The sequence below is a fragment of the Aspergillus niger genome (assembly GCF_000002855.4).
Source record: "Aspergillus niger supercontig An08".
NCBI lineage: Eukaryota > Fungi > Ascomycota > Eurotiomycetes > Eurotiales > Aspergillaceae > Aspergillus > Aspergillus niger.
Window position 1 is genome coordinate 2,623,129 of NT_166524.1, and position 21,543 is coordinate 2,644,671.

General features: G+C 51.5%; 14 protein-coding genes and 1 non-coding gene across 15 annotated transcripts; 9 read left to right on the top strand and 6 right to left on the bottom strand.

Moving 5' to 3' along the window:
• Positions 1-699: 699 nt before the first annotated feature.
• On the bottom strand, positions 700-1,870 carry An08g10990 (uncharacterized protein; the record flags this gene model as incomplete). The annotated part of the gene is made up of 5 exons (XM_059749403.1): positions 700-814; positions 927-1,025; positions 1,084-1,349; positions 1,413-1,668; positions 1,728-1,870. 5 exons carry the CDS (start codon positions 1,868-1,870, stop codon positions 700-702), a joined length of 879 nt encoding a protein of 292 aa, XP_059604190.1.
• A 444-nt stretch (positions 1,871-2,314) lies between these two features.
• An08g11000 (hypothetical protein) lies at positions 2,315-2,874 on the top strand (the record flags this gene model as incomplete). The annotated part of the gene is made up of 3 exons (XM_059749405.1): positions 2,315-2,507; positions 2,540-2,625; positions 2,695-2,874. The coding sequence occupies 3 exons, from the start codon at positions 2,315-2,317 to the stop codon at positions 2,872-2,874; spliced, it is 459 nt and encodes a 152-aa protein (XP_059604191.1).
• Positions 2,875-3,594: 720 nt separating this feature from the next.
• Positions 3,595-4,429, top strand: An08g11010 (uncharacterized protein; the record flags this gene model as incomplete). Its single annotated transcript, XM_059749406.1, has 3 exons — positions 3,595-3,763; positions 3,829-4,222; positions 4,276-4,429. The coding sequence occupies 3 exons, from the start codon at positions 3,595-3,597 to the stop codon at positions 4,427-4,429; spliced, it is 717 nt and encodes a 238-aa protein (XP_059604192.1).
• Positions 4,430-4,658: 229 nt separating this feature from the next.
• An08g11020 (hypothetical protein) lies at positions 4,659-5,937 on the top strand (the record flags this gene model as incomplete). The annotated part of the gene is made up of 7 exons (XM_059749407.1): positions 4,659-4,692; positions 4,755-4,857; positions 4,945-5,065; positions 5,134-5,239; positions 5,350-5,539; positions 5,594-5,699; positions 5,755-5,937. The coding sequence occupies 7 exons, from the start codon at positions 4,659-4,661 to the stop codon at positions 5,935-5,937; spliced, it is 843 nt and encodes a 280-aa protein (XP_059604193.1).
• A 238-nt stretch (positions 5,938-6,175) lies between these two features.
• Positions 6,176-7,799, top strand: phyB (acid phosphatase aph, 3-phytase phyB-Aspergillus niger; the record flags this gene model as incomplete). Its single annotated transcript, XM_001393169.3, has 4 exons — positions 6,176-6,956; positions 7,021-7,138; positions 7,200-7,304; positions 7,364-7,799. 4 exons carry the CDS (start codon positions 6,176-6,178, stop codon positions 7,797-7,799), a joined length of 1,440 nt encoding a protein of 479 aa, XP_001393206.1.
• A 783-nt stretch (positions 7,800-8,582) lies between these two features.
• An08g11040 (uncharacterized protein) lies at positions 8,583-10,136 on the bottom strand (the record flags this gene model as incomplete). The annotated part of the gene is made up of 4 exons (XM_001393170.3): positions 8,583-8,962; positions 9,018-9,194; positions 9,254-9,947; positions 10,017-10,136. 4 exons carry the CDS (start codon positions 10,134-10,136, stop codon positions 8,583-8,585), a joined length of 1,371 nt encoding a protein of 456 aa, XP_001393207.1.
• A 668-nt stretch (positions 10,137-10,804) lies between these two features.
• Positions 10,805-10,877, bottom strand: tRNA-Thr (AGT). The gene has a single exon. It is a non-coding gene; the product is annotated as a tRNA-Thr (tRNA).
• Positions 10,878-11,520: 643 nt separating this feature from the next.
• On the top strand, positions 11,521-12,342 carry An08g11060 (uncharacterized protein; the record flags this gene model as incomplete). The annotated part of the gene is made up of 1 exon (XM_001393171.1): positions 11,521-12,342. The coding sequence occupies one exon, from the start codon at positions 11,521-11,523 to the stop codon at positions 12,340-12,342; it is 822 nt and encodes a 273-aa protein (XP_001393208.1).
• A 495-nt stretch (positions 12,343-12,837) lies between these two features.
• Positions 12,838-14,607, bottom strand: suc1 (beta-fructofuranosidase precursor suc1-Aspergillus niger; the record flags this gene model as incomplete). The annotated part of the gene is made up of 1 exon (XM_001393172.3): positions 12,838-14,607. One exon carries the CDS (start codon positions 14,605-14,607, stop codon positions 12,838-12,840), a length of 1,770 nt encoding a protein of 589 aa, XP_001393209.3.
• A 562-nt stretch (positions 14,608-15,169) lies between these two features.
• An08g11080 (uncharacterized protein) lies at positions 15,170-16,065 on the top strand (the record flags this gene model as incomplete). Its single annotated transcript, XM_059749408.1, has 4 exons — positions 15,170-15,334; positions 15,409-15,465; positions 15,562-15,646; positions 15,926-16,065. The coding sequence occupies 4 exons, from the start codon at positions 15,170-15,172 to the stop codon at positions 16,063-16,065; spliced, it is 447 nt and encodes a 148-aa protein (XP_059604194.1).
• Positions 16,066-16,106: 41 nt separating this feature from the next.
• On the bottom strand, positions 16,107-16,486 carry An08g11090 (uncharacterized protein; the record flags this gene model as incomplete). Its single annotated transcript, XM_059749409.1, has 3 exons — positions 16,107-16,182; positions 16,303-16,391; positions 16,445-16,486. The coding sequence occupies 3 exons, from the start codon at positions 16,484-16,486 to the stop codon at positions 16,107-16,109; spliced, it is 207 nt and encodes a 68-aa protein (XP_059604195.1).
• Positions 16,487-16,739: 253 nt separating this feature from the next.
• Positions 16,740-17,141, top strand: An08g11100 (hypothetical protein; the record flags this gene model as incomplete). Its single annotated transcript, XM_059749410.1, has 3 exons — positions 16,740-16,836; positions 16,912-16,958; positions 17,016-17,141. The coding sequence occupies 3 exons, from the start codon at positions 16,740-16,742 to the stop codon at positions 17,139-17,141; spliced, it is 270 nt and encodes an 89-aa protein (XP_059604196.1).
• A 970-nt stretch (positions 17,142-18,111) lies between these two features.
• An08g11110 (hypothetical protein) lies at positions 18,112-18,930 on the top strand (the record flags this gene model as incomplete). The annotated part of the gene is made up of 5 exons (XM_059749412.1): positions 18,112-18,186; positions 18,274-18,319; positions 18,458-18,491; positions 18,577-18,646; positions 18,823-18,930. 5 exons carry the CDS (start codon positions 18,112-18,114, stop codon positions 18,928-18,930), a joined length of 333 nt encoding a protein of 110 aa, XP_059604197.1.
• A 196-nt stretch (positions 18,931-19,126) lies between these two features.
• An08g11120 (uncharacterized protein) lies at positions 19,127-19,861 on the top strand (the record flags this gene model as incomplete). Its single annotated transcript, XM_001393177.1, has 1 exon — positions 19,127-19,861. The coding sequence occupies one exon, from the start codon at positions 19,127-19,129 to the stop codon at positions 19,859-19,861; it is 735 nt and encodes a 244-aa protein (XP_001393214.1).
• A 599-nt stretch (positions 19,862-20,460) lies between these two features.
• On the bottom strand, positions 20,461-20,731 carry An08g11130 (hypothetical protein; the record flags this gene model as incomplete). Its single annotated transcript, XM_001393178.3, has 2 exons — positions 20,461-20,520; positions 20,588-20,731. 2 exons carry the CDS (start codon positions 20,729-20,731, stop codon positions 20,461-20,463), a joined length of 204 nt encoding a protein of 67 aa, XP_001393215.3.
• Positions 20,732-21,543: the final 812 nt, after the last annotated feature.

A 21,543-nucleotide genomic window follows, 5' to 3' on the forward strand; every position in this document is an offset into this window, starting at 1 on the left:
TGGCAGCAGTGAGTGCGGGACGGAAGTTGAGATGAGTAACTGAAAGTGAAGGCAAAGCAAGTTCAAGTCAGATTCCGTCCGATCGCGAGGTTCGAGTTTCTCGCCAATGACGCACCAGGCAGCTGGAGGATCACGTGGTGACCGGGGGGATTTGAAGGAGCCGCGGCCAGTGGTGGGTTTCGTATTGAGCGCATCCTAGATTACTACTAGGAGGAGTGGCTAGAATTCAATTCTCTCACCACTCACCACTCACACACACACTCTCTCTCTCTCTCTCTCTTGGCCAGACGGGCAAAGGTACACGGGGGGGCGGGCGGATCTTATTGCGCCCGGCAGCTTATCGGCCTGCCACCGGTCGGCTGGTCCCGAAACTTGCCTGCCAGTGCAAAAAAAAGAATATACCCACAGCGGATCATCTCTCCACTCTACTACGTACTACTTAGTACTATTGTATATCGTCGGTTTGTCTGTCCAACGGCTCTCCTATATTGACTCCGCACAAGTCACGCTTGCTTCGGTCTGGGCTGTCTACCCAATCTTGCTCTGCGGAATCCAAATATCTTCCCTTTCTTCGAATTCTTTTCTCTTTCACTCTAGGGAATGTTGTACATTAATATACTCTGCGCCGAGTGCCCAGGCCTTCAGTTGATAGTAACTCTACATCCACCTCACTCACATGATACTAAAAACAAGGACTCATTAGTTGGGACTCGTATTGAATCCTGGATTGAAGGTCATGCTACGTAACCCTGTTGGGGAATGGATCCCGGAGTAAGAGACAGACAAGTGGGGACGGATTTCATGCACATTCATTCTAGCCATCATGATATTTATAGCGTGGTCATCAGCCATTACTAGTCTACTGCTCGCAGCTATTTAAGCTACCGAATCTCCCCCTCCCCTCCGACTCGCAGTTGCCCACTCACACCGTCAAGTGCTCATCAAACCACTGCAGCGCCTGGATGAAGGCGTTCTCCTTGGCGAACAGCACCTTGGGGTCGCTGAGGTCTCCCCGCAGCGCGAATCTATGACATGATCAGCCTGATGCGTATTTCATTGGGTTCAGGGGAAAAAATCACTCACCCGTGTCCAACACCGCCATAGAGAGTCAGTGCATAGGGCAACGCCAGCGTTTCCAAGATTTGCTCCGACTCGTGTCGCTTCTCGGCGGGGAAGACATGGTCCTTCTCGGCCGCCGCAATGGCCAGGGGACCCTTGATGGCCTCCAATTCCTCCTTCTCGACCAGACTAGGGTGCGCCAGGAAACCGACATCCACCTTGCCTTGGTCGGGCTTCAAGAAACGAACGACATACTTGGCGCCAAAGCAGTATCCGATGGCACCGATTTTCTGTCAGAACATTAGTCCCAGCGTTCGTCCGGCCCGCTATTAGCAGCGGAGAGCTGGACCTACCTTGATGTTGTACTTGGTGCGCAGTTCAGTAATGCACTTTTCCAGGATGGGGTCAATGACGGGGGGAGTGTGTGCGATCTTCTTCTCGTGGTACTCGCCCACCAGCCATTTGTGGAGGTCCAGGCCCGCGGAGCCACCAATGGGGATGGGATCACCATAGAAGAGATCGGGGATCAGGACCAAGTAGCCATTGGCGGCGAACTGGTCGGCGATCAACTGAGCATTCTTGAAGCGGTGGCCCAGGATATCAGTCAGTCTATTTTGCGGTCAGTTCAGACTAACGATTTGCTACCACTGCAATGAGGTGGGACAGACAGAATGATTGCCTTCTCGGGAGCGGCACCCTCGGGGGCCTTCTTGTAGACTTCAAAGTCATCAATGGTGATGAAGTCCCCAGTTGCGTCGCCTTCGTGCTTGACGCCCTGGAAGCAGCACTTTCTGGGAGGGTAGGAAGTCATTGTGATGTGGGGAATGGGGAGGAAGTTCAAGGGACTTGGTCGGAAGGGTTTGGAATGCTTTGACTATGAGACCATGGACTTCTCCCGGTGACTTTATACCTCTCTACCACCTTATGCGAATGGAATTGCGAGTGTTCGGCATCATCTTGGATGGGTCTCTCCCTAGTCCCCGGTCACGGACCGTGGTGTTTCTGGTCGGCAAGCATGTTGGGCATAGTACTTTGTGTGTTACCCTCTCCGAATCCGAGGACTGCCCGATGGGGAAATGTGCCGACCGAGATTCGGGTTAGCGCGGGTCCCGCGCTAACCTCAATCTCGGCCTTTCTAGTTGGCATCCCGATGGCGAGGCAACTCCTACATTCCCTCCCAAAGAGGGAAGAGCATATTGAGAATGATTGCCTCAGGCAGTCTCTCACACTGCTAGCGTTGACTCGGTTGGTCTGCATGGATCTGACTACCAACTACTACTATCTACTGGATGGGGCTGGAATAACTGCCTGGCAGCTCCGGTTCCGCCGCGAGTTGCACCGATTGTCCCTCCCCCACATGCAACCACAGAGCGTACTGTGTAGACCAGCCAATGTCCCGCGCTATGGAGGTCGGTATCGGCACCCGTGGAAACAGCAAAAGACCGGCTGTGAGTTGGACTCTCATCGTCTCATCCCTTAGCATGCCTTACCTCATTGACCATTGCCGATTCATTTGATCGATTTGTTGATGATGGTGTTCTGTGTGACCAGTGCCGGAGTCGCAAGGTGAGACACTCGTCTTAACCCCATGAACCTTAGGTGCATTTGCATTCTAACCGAATTTCACTCTCGTAGACTAAATGCAACCGTGTCTCTTCCTGCTCCACCTGCATCGCTGCCAATCTAACATGTCGCATTACCCGCCAGGCCCAAATCACGGCCGACAGCGACTCCAGTATGCCCAATGTTGATAATCCCAATCTAAGAGAGTTGGAGGAGGACACTACTATTCTTGGCTCATTTTGCTGGATCTAATAGGCCATTCGTGGAAGAGGAGCTCTGTGACAGGCCTGTTTATCCGCACTTTATGGAGGGACCGTAGATATACGCCTCATTCTAAACCTGCCATGGATGCCCGCTGGGGAAACGCATCTTATCATACAAGTTGCCAGTTTCTATCTTGTGTTTGCCGAGTTTCCATGTATGATCAAATACCTGGACTAACAACTATGGCAACCAGTCATAGAATGTCATGTACGGCTCAACGGACGATGCCTTCGCTCCAACGTCAGACCCCAGCACAAATTTATCTGGTACCATATCCCAGTCATGAGGAGCCATGACGTGCTCATTTAGGGCTTCTTTTCAGAGACACCGTCCGCTGCATGATGGAATGAACTCCGTGTCGCATAACTTGCAATGGGTTTGCTGGGAGACAAAAACCTGAGTCAGATCCAGGAGTGATCGGCAGACAAAAGAATGATGCCTTCCCGAAAGCTTCGTGCCAGCAGGATGAGCGGCTCTATAGGCGGAAACTGCCCCTGGCAGTCCAGGTCCGGACACGGGGCTCTACACATGTACACCAGTTGTATAATCTCGTCATTTTATAACCGCCATATATACATCGTGGGCCATTCACTAACAGTCATGTCACGTCATGGATCATTAACTCACAGCCATTGTCTATATCTTGGATTTTTGGCGAACTTCCGCATCAGCGGAGACTTTTCCAGGGTCAAAATAGCATATTCGGTCATGGCCCCCTTGATACGCAACATCTCCCGGCAGGAGGTGCAATGGGTCAACTCCAGCAGCTCCTGCACGTACAACAAGATCTGTTTCTTCAGGCGAACCGGGTTCGTGGTCTACCTAGCTGACCATGCTACTATCATTGGACATTTCCTGATCATCTCTGCTAGCAACCGTACGCTTGCCTTTCCCCCCTTGTTCATCTATCCTGACGGCTCGACAGGCTACAATGAACTACAGGACCAATCTATACCGGGTTCCCTGATGCTCGGATTAACACCAGCAACCTACTTAGCAGCTTCGCTTTCGGGATGTGCGCTTGCATCCTTCCATTAGGCGTCTTGAGCCTCCTCCTGATATTCGACTCTTTCTGGCCGGAGCGGAAAGAGACCCGTTGCATTCAGTGGACATGGAAACTTGGTGCTGCTGCGGCAAGTCTGTCCCAACTAGCAGCATGCATAGTAATTACACTTATCGTGGCGACCCAGGGAATTCAGATACACGGCGTGTCAGCGGATGAAGAGGCAGCCATCCGCGGCAACTGGAACTGGATCTCTTTGGCGTACGGAAAAGATGGCCGGACAGTAGCTGGGCTAGTGTTCTATTGGATCGGATGTGTATTCATGTTCTGGAGGTAAGTGCTTGGATGGATGGATGTGATGAGACAATATCTAACCCATGTACCAGTACCATTGCCATGTGGCATTGCTACGCGTACCACAACATTCACTGGCCGTTTGCAAATCATGCGAGACAAAGACGGAGCCACGGAGCCAAGACGGTGTTAAGGTCTTCAGTTATACTCAACTCTAGTGAATTAGCTGAGCCTCGTGGGAATTAGCCACTTCCGGCTGGTTTGGCTGAATTATTAGCTTTGTTGCTGCATGGTTGAACTATTTGAGCCAAGTGATAGAACAAAGACAAAGTTCAGATTCTTACTGCATAGTGCTTCAGATTATTGCTCGAGACTCCGTTCTGAGGATTTGATTGAATTGAGTCGTTCATCTAGTCTTGTGAGAAACACAGCCTTAAAAAGACGATCACTTCCACACTGTAGCCATGTGCCAGCTATGTCCCTGCCATGCCAAAGCGGGTCTTTGGCTGGTACAATCTTATTCCTACGTCATAGAAGCGACGGATTCCCTCTTCCTTTTAATCCTTTACAGCGTATTTAGTCTCGGGAAACCGGCTACCTAAACTACCATTCGATAGCGCTGCTCCTGCGGCAAATAAGAGTAAGAGTTTGTCCCACATGGAAGGTGGTGCCGGGTATATGTCAAGCGATAAGGACATGTACGTCAAACGGTTCAAGGACGATTAAGGTTAGGATCCAGGGGAAGCTCATTGAAGCTGCAGGGTACACTTGCCACCTAGCAGAGCGACTTCACTTGAGCACTCTCCAGTCCCGTCACATGGTTTATGCATAGGCGATAGTCACTCCCTCTACGGTTACACCCGGACTGGCATGACTCAGGATGTAATTTGCGACGCGTAGAAACCGGATCTCATCGCCCTGGCAGAACAAGCCGTGACTCGCACGTGCAGGCAGGCCTGACGCAGACTGGCCCGGTGGGTTTGAAAGGAAACATCCACCCCGGCTTGGTCCCATTTCCCCAGGCTCCCTACACCACCTGTACTGGTGAGGCCAACGGTGCAAAGTTTCAGCGACAAATGCCGCATGTCAGCTAATCCAGTTGCCTGACACTAGATCGATTCCGATCGCGGAGTGTGATTGTTACATTGGTCTTCCGTTCCTTCCAGACGTCCCAAGCCATGGGAAAGCGAGTAACATGGCGTGGCAGAACCGCGTGGCCGAGGGAGTGGCGCCTTGGCTGGCAAGACCAAGCTTTGGCCAAGGAAGCTTGAGCTCGGCCTGGATTGCCCGGGCGGGCAACCCCGAGCCGTTGTTTACCTCTGCGAAGCAGTACATCCATAAGGGACATCATCGCTTGTCAGTACCTTAGCTTGTCAGGTTGCTATTTCTTTATGGTATGCTCTGAGACAGACTTTTCGTCGGTGACTCCGTTGCCAATGCGAGCAGCGGGGACGCGAGGGATGGAGAAGGGAGTGGGAAGACACCGGCAGCAACCCCGGAGATAAGCCCTTGCCGGGTGCATGACCACTAAACTACTAGTAGATCAAGCTGCTGCCATTGACCAACGGCAGTCCGTGCCTGTCTCCGTCCCGCCCGTCCCTCCTGCCAATGGGAGAGCTGACCGAAACCACGCCTCTGGACTCCTGTGTATGATTCGAATCCCGCAGCTCCCACTAAGAGGTGGAATTCAGCCCTGTTACATCGAGCCGAGAGCTGCTCGCTTTGGGATGCTGAGCACGTGGGCTCATGTGTGAGTCTGTCACTGGTAGACATTCCTCCGTCCTCGCTTCCGCTACTTTTCTAGCTCACCTCTCGAGCCGACTCCTGGCGACGCATGAGGCGACCAGCTCACAGATGCATGCCGGACCGCAATGTACCTCCGATCGCAGGGTATAAAACGCCCTCCGGACCCCTCCCTCTCGAAATGCACCCCGCTCGCCATCTCTAAGCCTCGAAGCATTTCCTCCCGTTTCCGTCAATAGTAACTCCAGAATGCCTCGCACTTCTCTCCTCACCCTGGCCTGTGCCCTGGCCACGGGCGCATCCGCTTTCTCCTACGGCGCTGCCATTCCCCAGTCCACCCAGGAAAAGCAGTTCTCTCAGGAGTTCCGCGATGGCTACAGCATCCTGAAGCACTACGGTGGTAACGGACCCTACTCTGAGCGGGTGTCGTATGGAATCGCCCGCGATCCCCCGACCGGCTGCGAGGTCGATCAAGTCATCATGATCAAGCGTCACGGCGAGCGCTACCCTTCCCCTTCCGCCGGCAAGAGCATTGAGGAGGCTCTAGCCAAGGTCTACAGCATCAACACCACCGAATACAAGGGTGACCTGGCCTTCCTTAACGACTGGACCTACTACGTCCCCAACGAGTGCTATTACAATGCCGAGACCACCAGCGGTCCCTACGCCGGTCTGCTGGATGCTTACAACCATGGCAACGAGTACAAGGCCCGCTACGGCCACCTTTGGGACGGCGAGACAGTCGTGCCCTTCTTCTCCAGTGGCTACGGACGGGTCATCAACACGGCCCGCAAGTTCGGCGAGGGTTTCTTTGGCTACAACTACTCCACCAACGCGGCCCTCAACATCATCTCCGAGTCCGAGGTCATGGGTGCCGACAGCCTGACTCCCACCTGTGACACCGACAACGACCAGACCACCTGCGACAACCTGACCAACCAGCTGCCCCAGTTCAAGATTGCTGCTGCCCGTCTCAACTCGCAAAACCCTGGCATGAACCTCACTGCATCCGATGTCTACAACCTGATGGGTATGTGACACTCTCTGTGGCATCTGATAATCTTCGAGTCCAACGGAAGCTGACAATGTATCAGTAATGGCCTCCTTTGAGCTTAATGCTCGTCCCTTCTCCAACTGGATCAACGCCTTCACCCAAGACGAATGGGTCAGCTTCGGCTACGTTGAGGATCTAAACTACTACTACTGCGCAGGGTGAGATTATTCCTTCCTTCCTCAAATTAAACCTGGATCGGCAACTAAATGATCAACACAGTCCCGGTGACAAGAACATGGCCGCTGTGGGCGCTGTCTATGCCAATGCCAGTCTCACTCTCCTGAATCAAGGACCCAAGGAAGCCGGCTCCTTGTTCTTCAACTTGTACGTCTCACGCAGACTCACCCCTCCTGTCAAAGAAACCCTTCACTAACATACTACAGCGCCCACGACACCAACATCACCCCCATCCTCGCCGCCCTGGGCGTCCTCATCCCCACCGAAGACCTGCCCCTGGACCGCGTCGCCTTCGGCAACCCCTACTCGACCGGCAACATCGTGCCCCAGGGTGGCCACCTGACCATCGAGCGCCTCAGCTGCCAGGCCACCGCTCTATCGGACGAGGGCACCTACGTGCGTCTGGTACTGAACGAGGCCGTGCTCCCCTTCAACGACTGCACCTCCGGACCAGGCTACTCCTGCCCTCTGGCCAACTACACTGCCATCCTGAACAAGGACCTGCCCGACTACACGACCACCTGCAACGTGTCTGCATCCTACCCGCAGCACCTGAGCTTCTGGTGGAATTACAACACCACTACAGAGCTGAACTACCGCTCTAGCCCGATTGCTTGCCAGGAGGGTGCTGCTATGGACTAAATGGAGAGAGATGAGACAGAAGTACTTGGGTGATGATTGGATATTCATGTTTGATTGGTGTAGCGATCACCGTGTTATTAAAAGTCTTGTATAGTCATGCGGTGAATGTAAATAATAGTAATGATAGCAATGATGCAAATTGGAATTCTTTTCTCTAAATTATTTGTGTGTATACCGCAGGCCGCCTCGTAAGTAGTGACAATATTTGGAATGGCTCGGTCGGTCGGGTTCAACTTGGACCGTGCTTTCCTGAACCCTTGCCGTGTACTCTTCTCCACGGTCGCATCTGCCTTTTTGGCCTCAAGACGATTCACTCTTAGGATGAGGACTATGAGTAGCTGTTCAATGTAGTACCAGATTTGATGAATGTGTCGGAAATGGAGAGGTGTTGAAGGATTAAGGTGGCGTAGCTGATGATGTTTATGAGCTAGTACTTACGATCGTCGAAATGTCAAGATTGAAGTTCCCCGGTTGCTGTGGAGGAAATATATATAACCCAACAACAGATCTAAGACAATAGAGTCCACAATATGCTGCGATATATGCCATAACTGAATTTCATGTGATCACCGAGGACACTCATTCTGCTGGAGATATGGAAATTAGTAAATCTGTTTATATATCGATAATACTATGGATCCATAGGCTTTAGAAATAATAAAATTCTTGAAGGCGGATATTCCAAAGGAGTATCAGAGTTCTACTAATATAATTGTATTTATTCGACCGCTGATCTGGATATATTTAGTAACTTAGTCGACGTCAGACCCAAACACCCCCCTTCTACTGCTTGTTCTCCTCGGCGTCCTGCTCATATCCCTCAGTCTTCATATCTTTTAATCCAAACTCTTCCTCCTCCTCTTCAGTCCGGGTATACTCTTCAACCGTGAGCTGCGGATCAGCCGCAGGCGCGCACAGGTCCTGCACATAACTGTTTGACAGCGGGTCCACCAAGGTGATCGTGAATTTCAGTTCACCGCTGATCGCCTTCTCAAGGCGTGCAAAGAAGCTGTCCCACTTGCTCTTTTCATCCCCAGGCATACTATCTCCACCCTGCCGAGCGGTGTCCTCAACATCGAAGATTGTGGAGGTCAATTGATCACGAATCTCAGTCAGAATACCTTCGATGGTGGTGAATCGTGATCCCAGGGTGCCGGATTGAACTAGAAGATCTTAGTACTATGTCATATACCTAGGTCATCACGAAGAAGGCCTTACCTTCAAGCTCCAGCTCCTCACTGTACATAGAGCAACTGTTAGACTTAAGGACGTCTCGGTTCAAGTCTACCTCATTTTGAACGGACAATGTGATACGGGTGCCCTTCTCTGGAATTGCGCCTCCGGTCTTGACTTCGTTTGACTTATAGCCACAATGAGGGCAGACAGTTGCCCAAACTAGTATTCCATGTCAGTATCGACCGTGAGAAATGAATATGAGAATAAGGTGTCCATACTGAATACTTCCTTAAAATGCGGGATGGAGATTTTCTGCATGTTGACCTCACAGTCCTTCGCACAGCCGGGACAATTAGCGGGCAAGGAGTAAACCCCATCAACAAGATCCAGATCTTCGGGATCTCCGAATCCGTCAACCCGCTTGATGCCAGCGGGCTGAGAATCAGAGCTAAGGCCAAGCTCTTCGTTTTGTGCTTGAGTCCGGGGGTACTCGGTTCGCTTGTACTTGTTGCCCTTATCTGCGGTGTTGGGGGCAATCCAAGAGTTACCAGTATAATCATCTAAAGAAATGGTGAAGGGAAATCCGGTCCCGTTCAGGTAATCCTCTAGTTTCTGAATCAGAGGCACCAGGGCGTCATGAACTTCAGGCGCCTGGACTTTGCGGAGGGGTTGTTCACTCGACAGGGACTCATGTATCCGTTGAACGAGACCCTCGACGGTTGTGAGTTGTGCCTCTTTCGGCATCTCAATACCAAGGGATTCGATTTTGAACACGGCTACATCACTTCGGACGACTTGACGCTGTAAATCCTCCGCATTCTCAACTTCCAGGGTATATTTGCATCCCAATTCTTGGATCTGGCCGGCAGACTTGATGGAATTGTTCTTGAAGAAACAGTGCGGACATTCGAAGGACTCGAGAATGAGATCACGGAAGAAAGGTACACGGAGGAGTAGCAGGCGGGTAGTTCCCTAGATTCCATCGCATTAGGCAGGTCCTTGAGACATCATACTGCATCCCAGTGGTACAATCGGACATACATTTTCGTGGCAGTTCATGCAGAGACTTTCGACCTGCATGAGACCAGTGTCATCGTTCCGCTCAACGATATCCCCGATCTTCTGGAATTGCGACTCCGTGGTATCAGCGTCGGCCGACATTGTGGTCTGTTTGGTAGGAGACAAAAAGATGATCGAGACGGGTAACAATGTTCTATGAGTTCCTGAAGAAAATCTGATCGGAGTGCGGGTGCTGAGTGATGATTCACGCCACGGAAGAACGCACCAGCCCAAGGCGGTGGGCTTGCTGACCAATCAGGAAGCGGGGATAACTGCCAACCGAGTGCTGACCGCCCTTTTTTTGGAAGGTTCTATGAGATTCTGCCGCTCGGGCAGACAAAATTTTGGATTTAAGCAGGCGGGGTAAAGTCTGGCACGAGGGGTAGTCCGGAATATCGTTGGTCCGGCAGCTGCTCAGTAAGCGAATGATTGAGGCTGACAAATTCTAAGATGAATTCATGGACAAGGAATTGAGCACTCGGACCCTTGATAATGTATTGTATTCTAACCATTCCGTCATAGAATTTTCTTATGTATCTCATAGAATTGAGATGTTGGAAGTACCGAGTTGTATTTCTAATCTGCTGTTAATAGTCTTCTAACAACTTAAGCCATCGGCCTAACTATGTACTACTGGAACAACTGCAGACAGCACAACCACCCCTTACTACGAAAAAGAAATAAAAAAAATAAAAATATATATCGCCCAACAGTACAGAAAATGCGCCGTGCAAGGCAAACAACAAGGAGAGAGAAGAAACGACAAAAAATGCTTCCACGCGGATTCGAACCGCGGACCTCATGATTACTAGTCATGCGCTCTACCAACTGAGCCATAGAAGCTGGTTGATGTATGAAGCAACGTCTGTTTGCCCTATGTGCAACTAACCAAAGAAACATGAACTTGGCTGTCACATAAGCTGACTTTCTCATGCAGGTTCCCGGATTGACAGGGACATCCATCCTGCGCAGTCTGTCCAACTGTTCAGCTGCAACCATCTCGAGCCAATAACGCAGGCAAATCCTCAATCGATTTGTCGGGCTCCATCATCATCTTCAATACTAGTAGTGTAGTACTTCCCAGACCATCTCATCAACCAATATTACCAATCAATTCACCATCACTCCCTTTACCGTCGGACACACCAAGTTGGGGGCAGCATACAAAGAGTACCACAAAGAAATCCGCATCGATGACGTGAGATGTGCCCGACTGGACCTGACGAGGCTGAGGGATGGCGGAGCAGTGGATTCGGATCGTGCAGCCATTGGGGCCGCGGTAAAGCCGCCACAGCTTCAGCCCCAGGGTAGCAGTAGACTAGTAGTAGTGTCAGACCCTGTCAGATTCAGTGTGTTTGGGATATAAATAACCCTGAACAGATGACCTATCATCCTACCCCTTTAAGCCATCAAAACACCCGGTTCTCTCTCAAATGACAGTACGCACTACAACACATCACTACGAGTCCGTGTCCCTTCACGAGAAATGTCCGACCACGACGTCCCTGCGTTCGATGTATACTTCATCTTCCAGAAACAGGAGCTGAAGCTTGTCTTCAACTCGGCAACCCATGCAAATGCATACCAAGCATCAAACCGCGAGGGCCGCATCTTCGCCGCCGAGCCCACCGCCGTCTACCTCCCTCACTCTCCCACCATGACCTATCTCCGCGACAGCAGCAGTGGCCTGGTCATTGGTTTCGCGACCCCCGAAGACGCAGAGACATGGTGTCGCACCTCTATCTTAGGCCATCTCTACTCGTCAGAACCGTCACCCGAAGTCCGCATTAGACGTACCTGGACGGACGAGGAGCTGGATGAAGTGCTTCGCGTCCAACCCACCACGAATGTCTTCCGAAAAAGCGTCCCTTTCACTCTACGCCCTGCCATGCCACCGAGCATCACTCCTCCTGCAAGCAGTCCCTCTTCCTCTTCTTCTACCTCTACCTCGAGAGCCCCGAGCGGTCAGTTTGCACCACCTCCGTGGGCGCAGGTCTCGCTGAACCTGGATCCCGAAACTTCACCTGCTACGACATTGACCCCGCCGGCTCAGTATCAACCACTAAGCACATACTCGACAGTGTCTGATCAGCCAGCGAGGGGGAGTATCGTAGCGTACCCCGGTCCACAGGCACCACGTGCACATTCATATTCCGCACCCTCAGAGTCAGGGAACGGGTCCGCGCAACTTGTCGGGCAAAGGAAGCCTGTTCCGCAGATTGACGAGCTGGGAGTAGCTCCTCTCCGACCGAGTCATATTTCACCGCGAACGTCGAGTACAAGTCTTCATCGTGTATCAGTTCAGTAAAGTATCGGGAAGGGAAAACAACTGGGGCAATTTACATAGCGATGGCGTTATTGTTGACGGAATTGCAGTCTGGCTTGGATTTCTTTGATTCTTGTGATATAATAAAACAGTTGTTAAGAAGGAAAATAATATTGTCAATAGACCCGGCCTCATCGGCGTTCATGGTAGGGGCTGCGAAGAACGGGGAGCCCCTTCTTTGCTGCACCTCATGATTAATGTCTGCCGTTCTTCTTGAACGCGATGCATCTGACATTAACTGTCGGATCAGTATGACCTGACCTGGAGTGATCCTTGATACTACTTAGGCATCACCTCAAGACTGATTAAGACTGACGATCCGGCCAAGCATCATACAAGCCCTCGGAAACGGTCACGTTGGAGAACGCAACACCACCCACGCCATTCTGGAAGAAACTGATGTTCGTGGAATTGGCGTACCAAGAACTATCCCCACGTTAGCATCATAAACACTTCATTGATAAAATAGGAAGATACTCACCGAACCCAAGTACTCAACGCAAACCGACCATTGGCATAGATCTCCAATACCGAGTTATCCACCACGAGAGTCAAATCCAACGTCTCAATCGCCTGCTCTCCGCCATTCAACACGTCAAACAGGCGCAACTTGCCAGCCTCCGCACTGCTATCGATACCATCCGTGGTACGCGCCGCAGCACTGGTGTTACTGCGGTCGACAATAATCGACTCATTCGAGAACTGGTAGTAGACAGTGGTGCTTTCCAGCTCCGACGAGAGGATCTGGAATCCACTTTTGAGTCCCGATCCCCTAGCCGAAGCAGGGAAGGACAGCTGCGCGGACAAAACAAAGAACTTCTCGGACGGGGAGCGCTTGAACGGCACAACACCACTGCTGTTCAGAGTACGGTCGGACTCGGTGAACGACGTTCCCGACAGCAAGGCGGCCTTGGTTTCCCGGGCAATGGAGATACCCAGTGTCTGCAGCTCCACGGTGCCCGCACTGCTATCGCTGCTCACGACCTGCCACGAGGCACCAGATTCCCGAGCCAGAGCATTGTCCACCACATTGGGGATATACAGCACGCGCAACTCTCGCGGAAGCAACAGCGTACCGGTCCAATTCTGCTGGTTCGTGGGGAACCCTTCGGCCTGTTCGAACAGGTCACCGGACAGCCAGACGTACGAGATGAAGCGGTCCGGGGCGCCGCTCTTCGTCGAGGGCAGAGAAGTCGAGGGGAGGACCTTTCCGGCAGCTGCGTAAGAGGAGAAGCCCCAGTCGAGGAAGCCCGCCATGTTCGGGGTGAACGAGACAGAGCCATTGCGAGAGACGTTGCCGGACACCCAGAGCATGTCGTGGATGCTGGTGAGCTGGGGCACGACGGGCTGGTCAGAGCCCTCGGTGCCGATCGTGGAGAAGATCTGGCCGTGGGGGTTGTATCCGTACTCGTCGAGACTGAAGACGTTGCCGGTCTCGAAGTTGAAGGCCCATCGGCCGGCCCAGGTGCCGTTACCCCAAGTGGAGTTGGTGGGCTCGTGCCACCATTGGCCGAGGAACTCCCAGTACTGGAAGTCCGGGTCGTACTGGCGGTAGAGGAACTGGGCGGGGCCCTTGCCGTGCAGACCACCGGAGATGACGGTATACCAGGTGTTGTTCTTGCTGTGCAGGAGGGAGTCGAGGGTGGGGTTTTGGAAGACGTAGGGGTCCCGGAATGCGGTGACGTTGTAGGCGAAGGGAGGGCCAGGGATGACGGGGCCCTGGTCGAGCTTGGTGAAGTTGCTGCCGCCATCCGAGGAGACAGCGAGGGATTGGGTCTCACTGCCGCGGGTGTAGGGGATGGACCAGTGGATGGGAAGGAAGGAGACGGAGGTGTAGAGGAGAGTGGGGAGGCCGTTGATGCCGCTGGGGATGACGGAGCCATCGAAGACGGCGACGGGGTCGTTGATACCCCCGGGAACAATGACTTGGTTGCCTTGGTTGAGGTCCTTGTAGGTGGCTAGATCATCAGTGGTGGCGCTGGAGATGCCGCTGCCATCGTGAAGGAAGCCGACGTGGAAGAGGCCCGTGGAGGGATCGGTGTAATGCAGGCAGGGGTCACCGATCTGGCCGTTGGGGGGCAGGACGTGGGCGCGGGGACGCCATGTTTCGAAGAGGGAGCCATTGGGCAGAGTGGATAGGTTTGGAGGTGCGACATTGTAGTCGATGACAACGGAGGCCCGCGTCTGCATGGAAGGCGAGGCAGCAGCAGCACTGCCGAGCAGTACGGAAGCCGTTTGAAGCTTCATGGCGAGGAATAGCAGAGGAGGGGACACTCACTTCCCCTCCCTTGGCAGAGGGGAAAAAGTGACATTATATATGGTATGCTTCTGTTGATGCAGGGGTGTCGGGGAATTTCCGATCACTAGAACTAGTATAGTTGGAATGCTGGATGAATAGTCCGTATCCTCGGGGAAATTGAGGATTGCGGAGGAAGTCCGCTTAGGGTTCGCGGGGGCAGATTCAGCGCGGATTCCCCGAGATTTCCCCCGAGTTCTCGCAACGAGGTTATGATACTGCCGATCTTCAACTTGAGACCCACTGAGGTTCTGTTGACTTGACTGAAGTTATCTGGTGTGGAATCTAGCTTGCTCGTGGGGTGCTTTGGTTTTACCGTAAGAAGAAACTGAAAGCCGGAGGTTTGTCGGTATGAAGCGGTGGAGATCGAGCAAGAACGGGAGTGTAGAAGAAATGAAAAGTGGGCAGTATAGAGGAAGAAAAGTTTAACGACTCGTATAGGACACGAGGTGATGCTTCAGGTATAATGGTATGCGTGTTTGACGCAATAGAGTGCAGAGTCTTCATCGCGCAATGTGTGCCTTCGATGTGATTTGTTCACACTGGCCCGTCACCTGTGACAGCGCTGATCGTCCAGAAAGATGTTTTATCCTGGAAGATGGGTGGCAGGTCCTCAGCCCAAGGTTGTACTTCTTACGATATCATTATCAATCAGTCGTGCCTAAAGAGGACCCAAGGGTGTTTCCCGAGCCGGAATATAGTGGAGACGGCGAAATTATTATATCGTTCCAGGGGGGGGTTCACAAAACAAGAATCCGTATGCTCTGCGGGACGGGGCTGTTGACCATTGCCAGAATTACGTGATCCAGGTCGGTATTCTCTTGTTGGATGGCTTGTTGCGATAGAAGAAAACGGACATATCCAAAATTTACAAAAGATGGAACTAGTAGCGACACTTGAGGCAGACAAAGAATGCATCCCGGGTTATCAACCCTTGTCCATGTTCAACCCGTGATGTTGGTCCAAGTGCTGTAGTTCGAGTTGAAGGTGGTGGGTCTATGACAAATCATATAAAGTAATCAGATGTTGTGCGAAGATTGAACACATATGGGCCATTGCAAATTTTGTAAAATTCGCCTGCTTCACTTTATACTACGTTGACATATACCCGTCTCCTTACTTACAGCAAGGAACTAAAGCCGACATATCACTACTGCCTTGGAAGGAGGACTTAAATTGGGCTAGGAAGCTACTAATGGTTACAAAGGACGATTGTCAAAACACTAATCTCTGGAACCTGTGCGTTATGGAATACACCATAGTCTTCAGCTGGCATCTATTACTGGAAGGACCTTGTCGTTGATGTATACTGTCTTAGACTGTTAAGAGTCATCAGGAAGCCTGTGCCTTTTATCCCTCACATATCACCGCAGAAATCCAACCCGAATCCAGAACACGCAAGGATTTGATTTGGCATTGCCAACGAGCCCCATGCACGAGTGAAGTAAAGCTACCCCGCGTTGAAGGTGTACTGTGGAGAGAAGAGATGGCATGAACTTGGTAAGATTTCCGCTCTTCTCCAACCTCTGACATGACCGTAGCCGAAAATTGGTTTTATTATGTCACAGTACTCTCACAAGTATTAGCTATAGAGCCAATAAAATGAGAGGTACCCAAAATCGAGTGCGTTTTCGCTGTTGCTTTACCCCGCAAGCGACATAAGCAAGGGTGTGATGAATGCCACACAATAGCACAACGTTTCCCAGTCCCAGTAGGTCTGGGGAAGTACCTCCCCCTGCCGTCTATTTAAGACCTTGCATGAGAGCCTTAGGTTGCTATCTTGTTGACATCCACCGCTTGGAATATGTAAGGAAGTAGATAATCAGGCATCTCCGCCGCAGATCACAACATTGGAATACAATCTGCAAGACTCATGGGTTGAACGATGTGTAACCGATGGGATATCGCTGCTGAAATGAGTATTTGTTGTTAGATGCGGTCTCAAACAACATGCAGTCAAACATAGCACCTCTAGCTCTGCATATGAAGATATAAAAGCAGCCAAAATCCCACTCAATTAATCCTGATCCTACATACCTCTTCCGACTCTTCCACCCAGACACCTTGGTCAACAGATTGGATAATGAAGATAACTTCGCTACTCGCCTTAATTGGCTCTCTTGCGTTCCTTCCCACTGGATTCTCATCTATCGGGTTGAATATGACCAAACACGTTGCAAGTAAGTGAACCCATACATCCATAAGGTACAGCAGGAACCCAGCAGCTCATAGATTATAGACCTCACCGGAACTAGCCATGCCGTACAAGCAGGTTTGTGTTTGGACTTACAAAACAAGACGAGTATGTTGTGTCCCGAGTTGGTATAACTAATGATCGAACATGGCTGATAAGTAGCAGTACCGTGTCAATCTTCGGCGTCTTAACCCAGAACTACAGCTCCAAAATCTGTTTGTGACGGACAGAATTTGTCGCCTACATTTGGCTACTGCATTAAATGAACGCGGTCAACATAGATGGTGCTAAGGATATATGGCGAGGGGGTTTTCGAAGAGATGAAACTTGGCATACGTGATTGCTAGAATTGGAGTTGATCTTGTTGAATTTATCACTTAGTTATAGCTTGCAGTGCGCTGTGGCAGGCCCACCGAGAAATATATCCCTGAATGAGAAGCACTGTAGCTTACTCGGAAAAGATATAGGCTCTGTAAATAGTCGAAGTATACACCAGCTATATTACTATGTTGGATAGCATATCTCTCGAAATAAATAGAAACCCCGTATTCTGCTGTTTGATATGCACCTGTGGTATCACAGTGGTATGAAGACTTATGTTGACAGTGTGGCGTCGGCAACTGACGGCGGGTAGAATCATGCACAAGGTAGTCTTGAACTGTTCGAAGAGCCGCCGAACTCTGTACACCCGGACTGAACACATCCATCAAGAACAACAGTACGTGTTGAATATCATCTGGACTGGAAAAGGCCATTTAGAGTGGGGTTCGAAGATGCTAGAGCCGTATTCTAGGGAGATCTCAAAATGGAAAATGAATTGATGAAGGAGGGCATGTCAGAGGTGCCGCCAAATGCGCATGATCCAGCCAGGCTACAGCTGCAGCAGGCTTCCCTTGGGTCAGAGCATCAGCCCTAAAGCCTTCACTGGATATAGCTTTCTGTTACGCCCAGATAGGCTAGCCCCACGACAGATTCCAGGGACCAGATAGATAATTGGAAATAATAGATGGTAATTCCCATTTACAGAAGTGAGACTTAAAACCTAAAATTGCTGCCTGGGATAAAATTGTCGGTCAAAAACAGTCCTGGGTGAGTCTTTTATGATGACGTATCTACTATCGATGTTGACGTGGCCGTAGAACTTATTGTCGATGAAAGAACAAGGGTGCATCATGGCCACTTTGGTGCATGGTAATCAGAAAAGTGACCAAGCATTTCCTGCAGTTCCAGTCTATGATTGGTTACCATGACCTAACAGTCTATGCAGCCTTCCATTGGTGAGCCCCAGGGTGCTGCTACAAGGATCGGCTCAGCCGATGCCTCTGACATGTCCCGAGTTAATTGGTCGGATAGATGCAGGCATCTGTAGGTCCGACAGGAGATCCGTGCTTACGGGACTAGTAGGGGGGGAATTATGTGACAGGTACGGTGCACTCTTCTCGTATGCTTCGATTTGCAAGACTCGAGGGGTTAGCCTTGACCAACTGGCACCTTGATAGACGCGTTTGGCGTATTTAACTTATCCGACGGCAGAAGGCCACCTTCTATGCCAAATGCTGCATGGTCACCAGAGTAAGCATACCGGAAAGTATTGGCCTGGTGTGCAGTGATTGCTTTGGCGGTCTCTGTCACAGATCTCACGTTGGGCTGGTGTCGTGAAAGGATTAGGATCCCTCTAGTACTTCTAGGCGCACGCTAACATCGCACTAGGTGCTAGTTATGGTAGGGATCCTAGTCGAAGCCGGAAGATCCAGCGATCAGGCTCCAAGATACTGAAATCGTGTATCGTTGACTCTGTACGGCAACGGAGAAAGCAATAATATACACCGCGGGACCGGGAGGCTCCATATTGGGCTAGAGAGCCATTGGATCAACTGCGCTCCAGATGAGCCTCACCCCAATTGCATAGTGGATAGATGAGCAACAACTGGACCCGGCGTTGTCCGCAAGCATGGGTGCCTCGCACTAAAAGGAAGGCGATGTAACTGTACTGCATGGTGGCGGTCAGAAACGAAAACTGAATCCATGGCAGATCTTAGCGGAGCAGACACAAGGCCTAGGGGAAGATAGACCAAGGTAAGAAGTGGGATCTGGAGCGCTTCTTCCCAATCAGACGCCTAATACCGGGATAGAGGCAACAGCGGCCATTCACCACGTTGGAAAAGGCTAGTCAGGATATAGTTTAATAGCGGCGAATCCGCAGCCTGACAGTCAGATGGAAAGACTATCGAAAGTGGACGGTGTTAGCGACTCGAAATTTTACATCGCTAATCAACATGGCGGCAGAGTCATCAACCTCCCGGTTCACCGCCGAGATGCTTGTGACCTTGGAGATGTTTAAGGATTCGCAGTGGGAGGAACCGGTCCCCGTTAGTCTCTTCTGGAATGGTATAGACTACTCGATCGCTCGCAATTTTCTCGGCAACTTTACACAGGCTGAATTGGCACAGCTGCCCATCGACCAGGAGAGCACCGCTGACCAGCACTCTAAGCTCATACTCCTGCTACGACTCCTGCAGGAGAAACTGGATCAGGAAGAAGCAGCCACTTCCCCCCCGGGCAGCCTCTACACCAGCAACTACCAGCAGTGGTACCGACTATGGCAAGGGATTTACGCCCTTCAGGACGAGTTGAACCTTCCCGAAGCGGAACAGACCGTTCGAATGCTGGTGGACAAGACACCATATAAATCGAACCCAGTGCCGTCGCATATGCTAGCGGAGCACCTGGTAAAGGTTGGGAAGTACGAGGAGGCAGAGTGGACCGAGAGACCGATTTGCGCATGGATGGATGCCCGGCCGCATTTAGGGCCGTCCTCCCCACAGGCGCTCAACGCTCGTCGGCTTATCGCTCAAGCCGTGTGGGGACAAGGACCGTCAAGGCGGTCGGAAGCCGAAGCTCTAATAGCCGAGATTCACTGGATCGTTGAGGAGATGGGCGAAGGGCAGTTTGCAGTTTACCAGGCGGAAGAGAGAAGGCTGAACCGAGAGATGATGGCCACTCTCCGATGACTCTGTTCGTGTCTTTATGTGATTATCCACAGTTATAAGGACTGTCAAGGTCAATGCCTGCCGCTGCGCTTTCCCCCGCAAGTGTTACTAGGATGTGCAAAATGGAGCCCTCAAGCTATGCGGCCGCTTCCTGGTACATGGGCATGTCGGGCATCGCATATACAGACGTGCGCATAGGTAGATACTGAAGAGTGCGGGAAGAAGGTTAACCGTACAAAAACCAGGACGGCTGTCATGCATGCAACTGAATTTTTGCGCATTCTTCTAAGTAATCTACTGGCGATGTATGTCGTGACGAAAGTATTATACAGGAGAAAGGGGCAATTAAGGAGCGCGAAATTAGAGTCCGTCGAGGCGGCATAGGTATATAAGGAATGCGGTCTTGGGACGCTGGGTGAAAATGTCGATCGAGGAGTCGCGAAAAATAAAAGGGTATACTCGGGAAGGAAGCGGATGGAAGGCAATTATTCAGCACCGATGCACTTTTCGCAGCAGCTGCAGCAGTGGCAGCAGAAGCAGCAACTGAGAGAAACCGAGCAGTCAGCACAAGGAGGGGTTTGAAAGGGGCATTCCTCGTATGTGTTGGGGGGGCCGATCACTCACGCATCCTCCGGTCCGTCACCACCACGCAGGCGCAAGTCCATTCCTTCGCTGAGGGTCTGAAGTGCTGTTTGTTAGTCCTCAGGTCTGCAGCGGTCCAAGATGAAAAAGAAATCAAGCACGTACAGGCTGATCGGTGACGATCTCATCCATGGTGGGGGCGGCCGGGCTCTGAGGTTGGTTCATGGTGAGAGTGACGGGATCCCAAGTCACCTCCTGCACCTCCTCCTGGCCGGAGGGGCGGAACCAGCTCATCACAGCATCAAACATTATGTTTTATGAATATTTGAGAGGTATTTCAACCTGCGTTGGGGTGATGAGATAAGGTCTGCAGAAACGGCCGTAAATCCTTGCCAGGGAACGAGCGATAAACCCAAAAAAAAAACGAGTGTCGGGGTTAATAATTGGTGTAGGCAAAAAATACAACGAGCGGCGGATTAAGGGAGAAAAGAAGAAAATGAAAAGGATGGAAGAGGAGAGAGGATGACAGAAAGGGCTAAGACGACACCATCGACGCCATTTAAGATTGTGCCCGCGGACTATGCGGAGCTATGTGCAAGAGGCTCGCATTTCTTTTTCCTGCTTCCGCAGGGGGGGCTTCGCTGAACGAGGGGACAAACAGCCAGCCTAGGCAGAGAGAAGACTTCCGATAAAGGTCCCCATCCAGGAAGCTTAGCCCGATCGGTTCCCCCTTTAGTGGCCGAACCATTTTGTGAATGGCTTCGTCGCCTGCGAGTCCTCGCTGTCAGGGCCCGCCCGAACATACGTAACTTAGCGGAGACGAATGTTCACGGCTCTGACGGGTTGCCGTTGTCCGAGAGGGGAGGCCTACGTAGACCATCTCATCCCCGTGGACCAAAGTGGTTAATCGCGTGGACAGGGAGACGCATACTTGGTGGAGAGGGGAATGTACAATGATAGAAGCACTAGTAGGGGAGACTAGGACTTGGGACCACCATTCAGGTCCATCAGTTGGTTAGGTAGATAAGTAGGGAGTAGTTGGTTCGTCTAGAACGAAGAGGAGAAGTACTTTGTAGCTATCTACTAGCTAGAGAAAATAAGAGCCAGGAGATCCTCCGCCT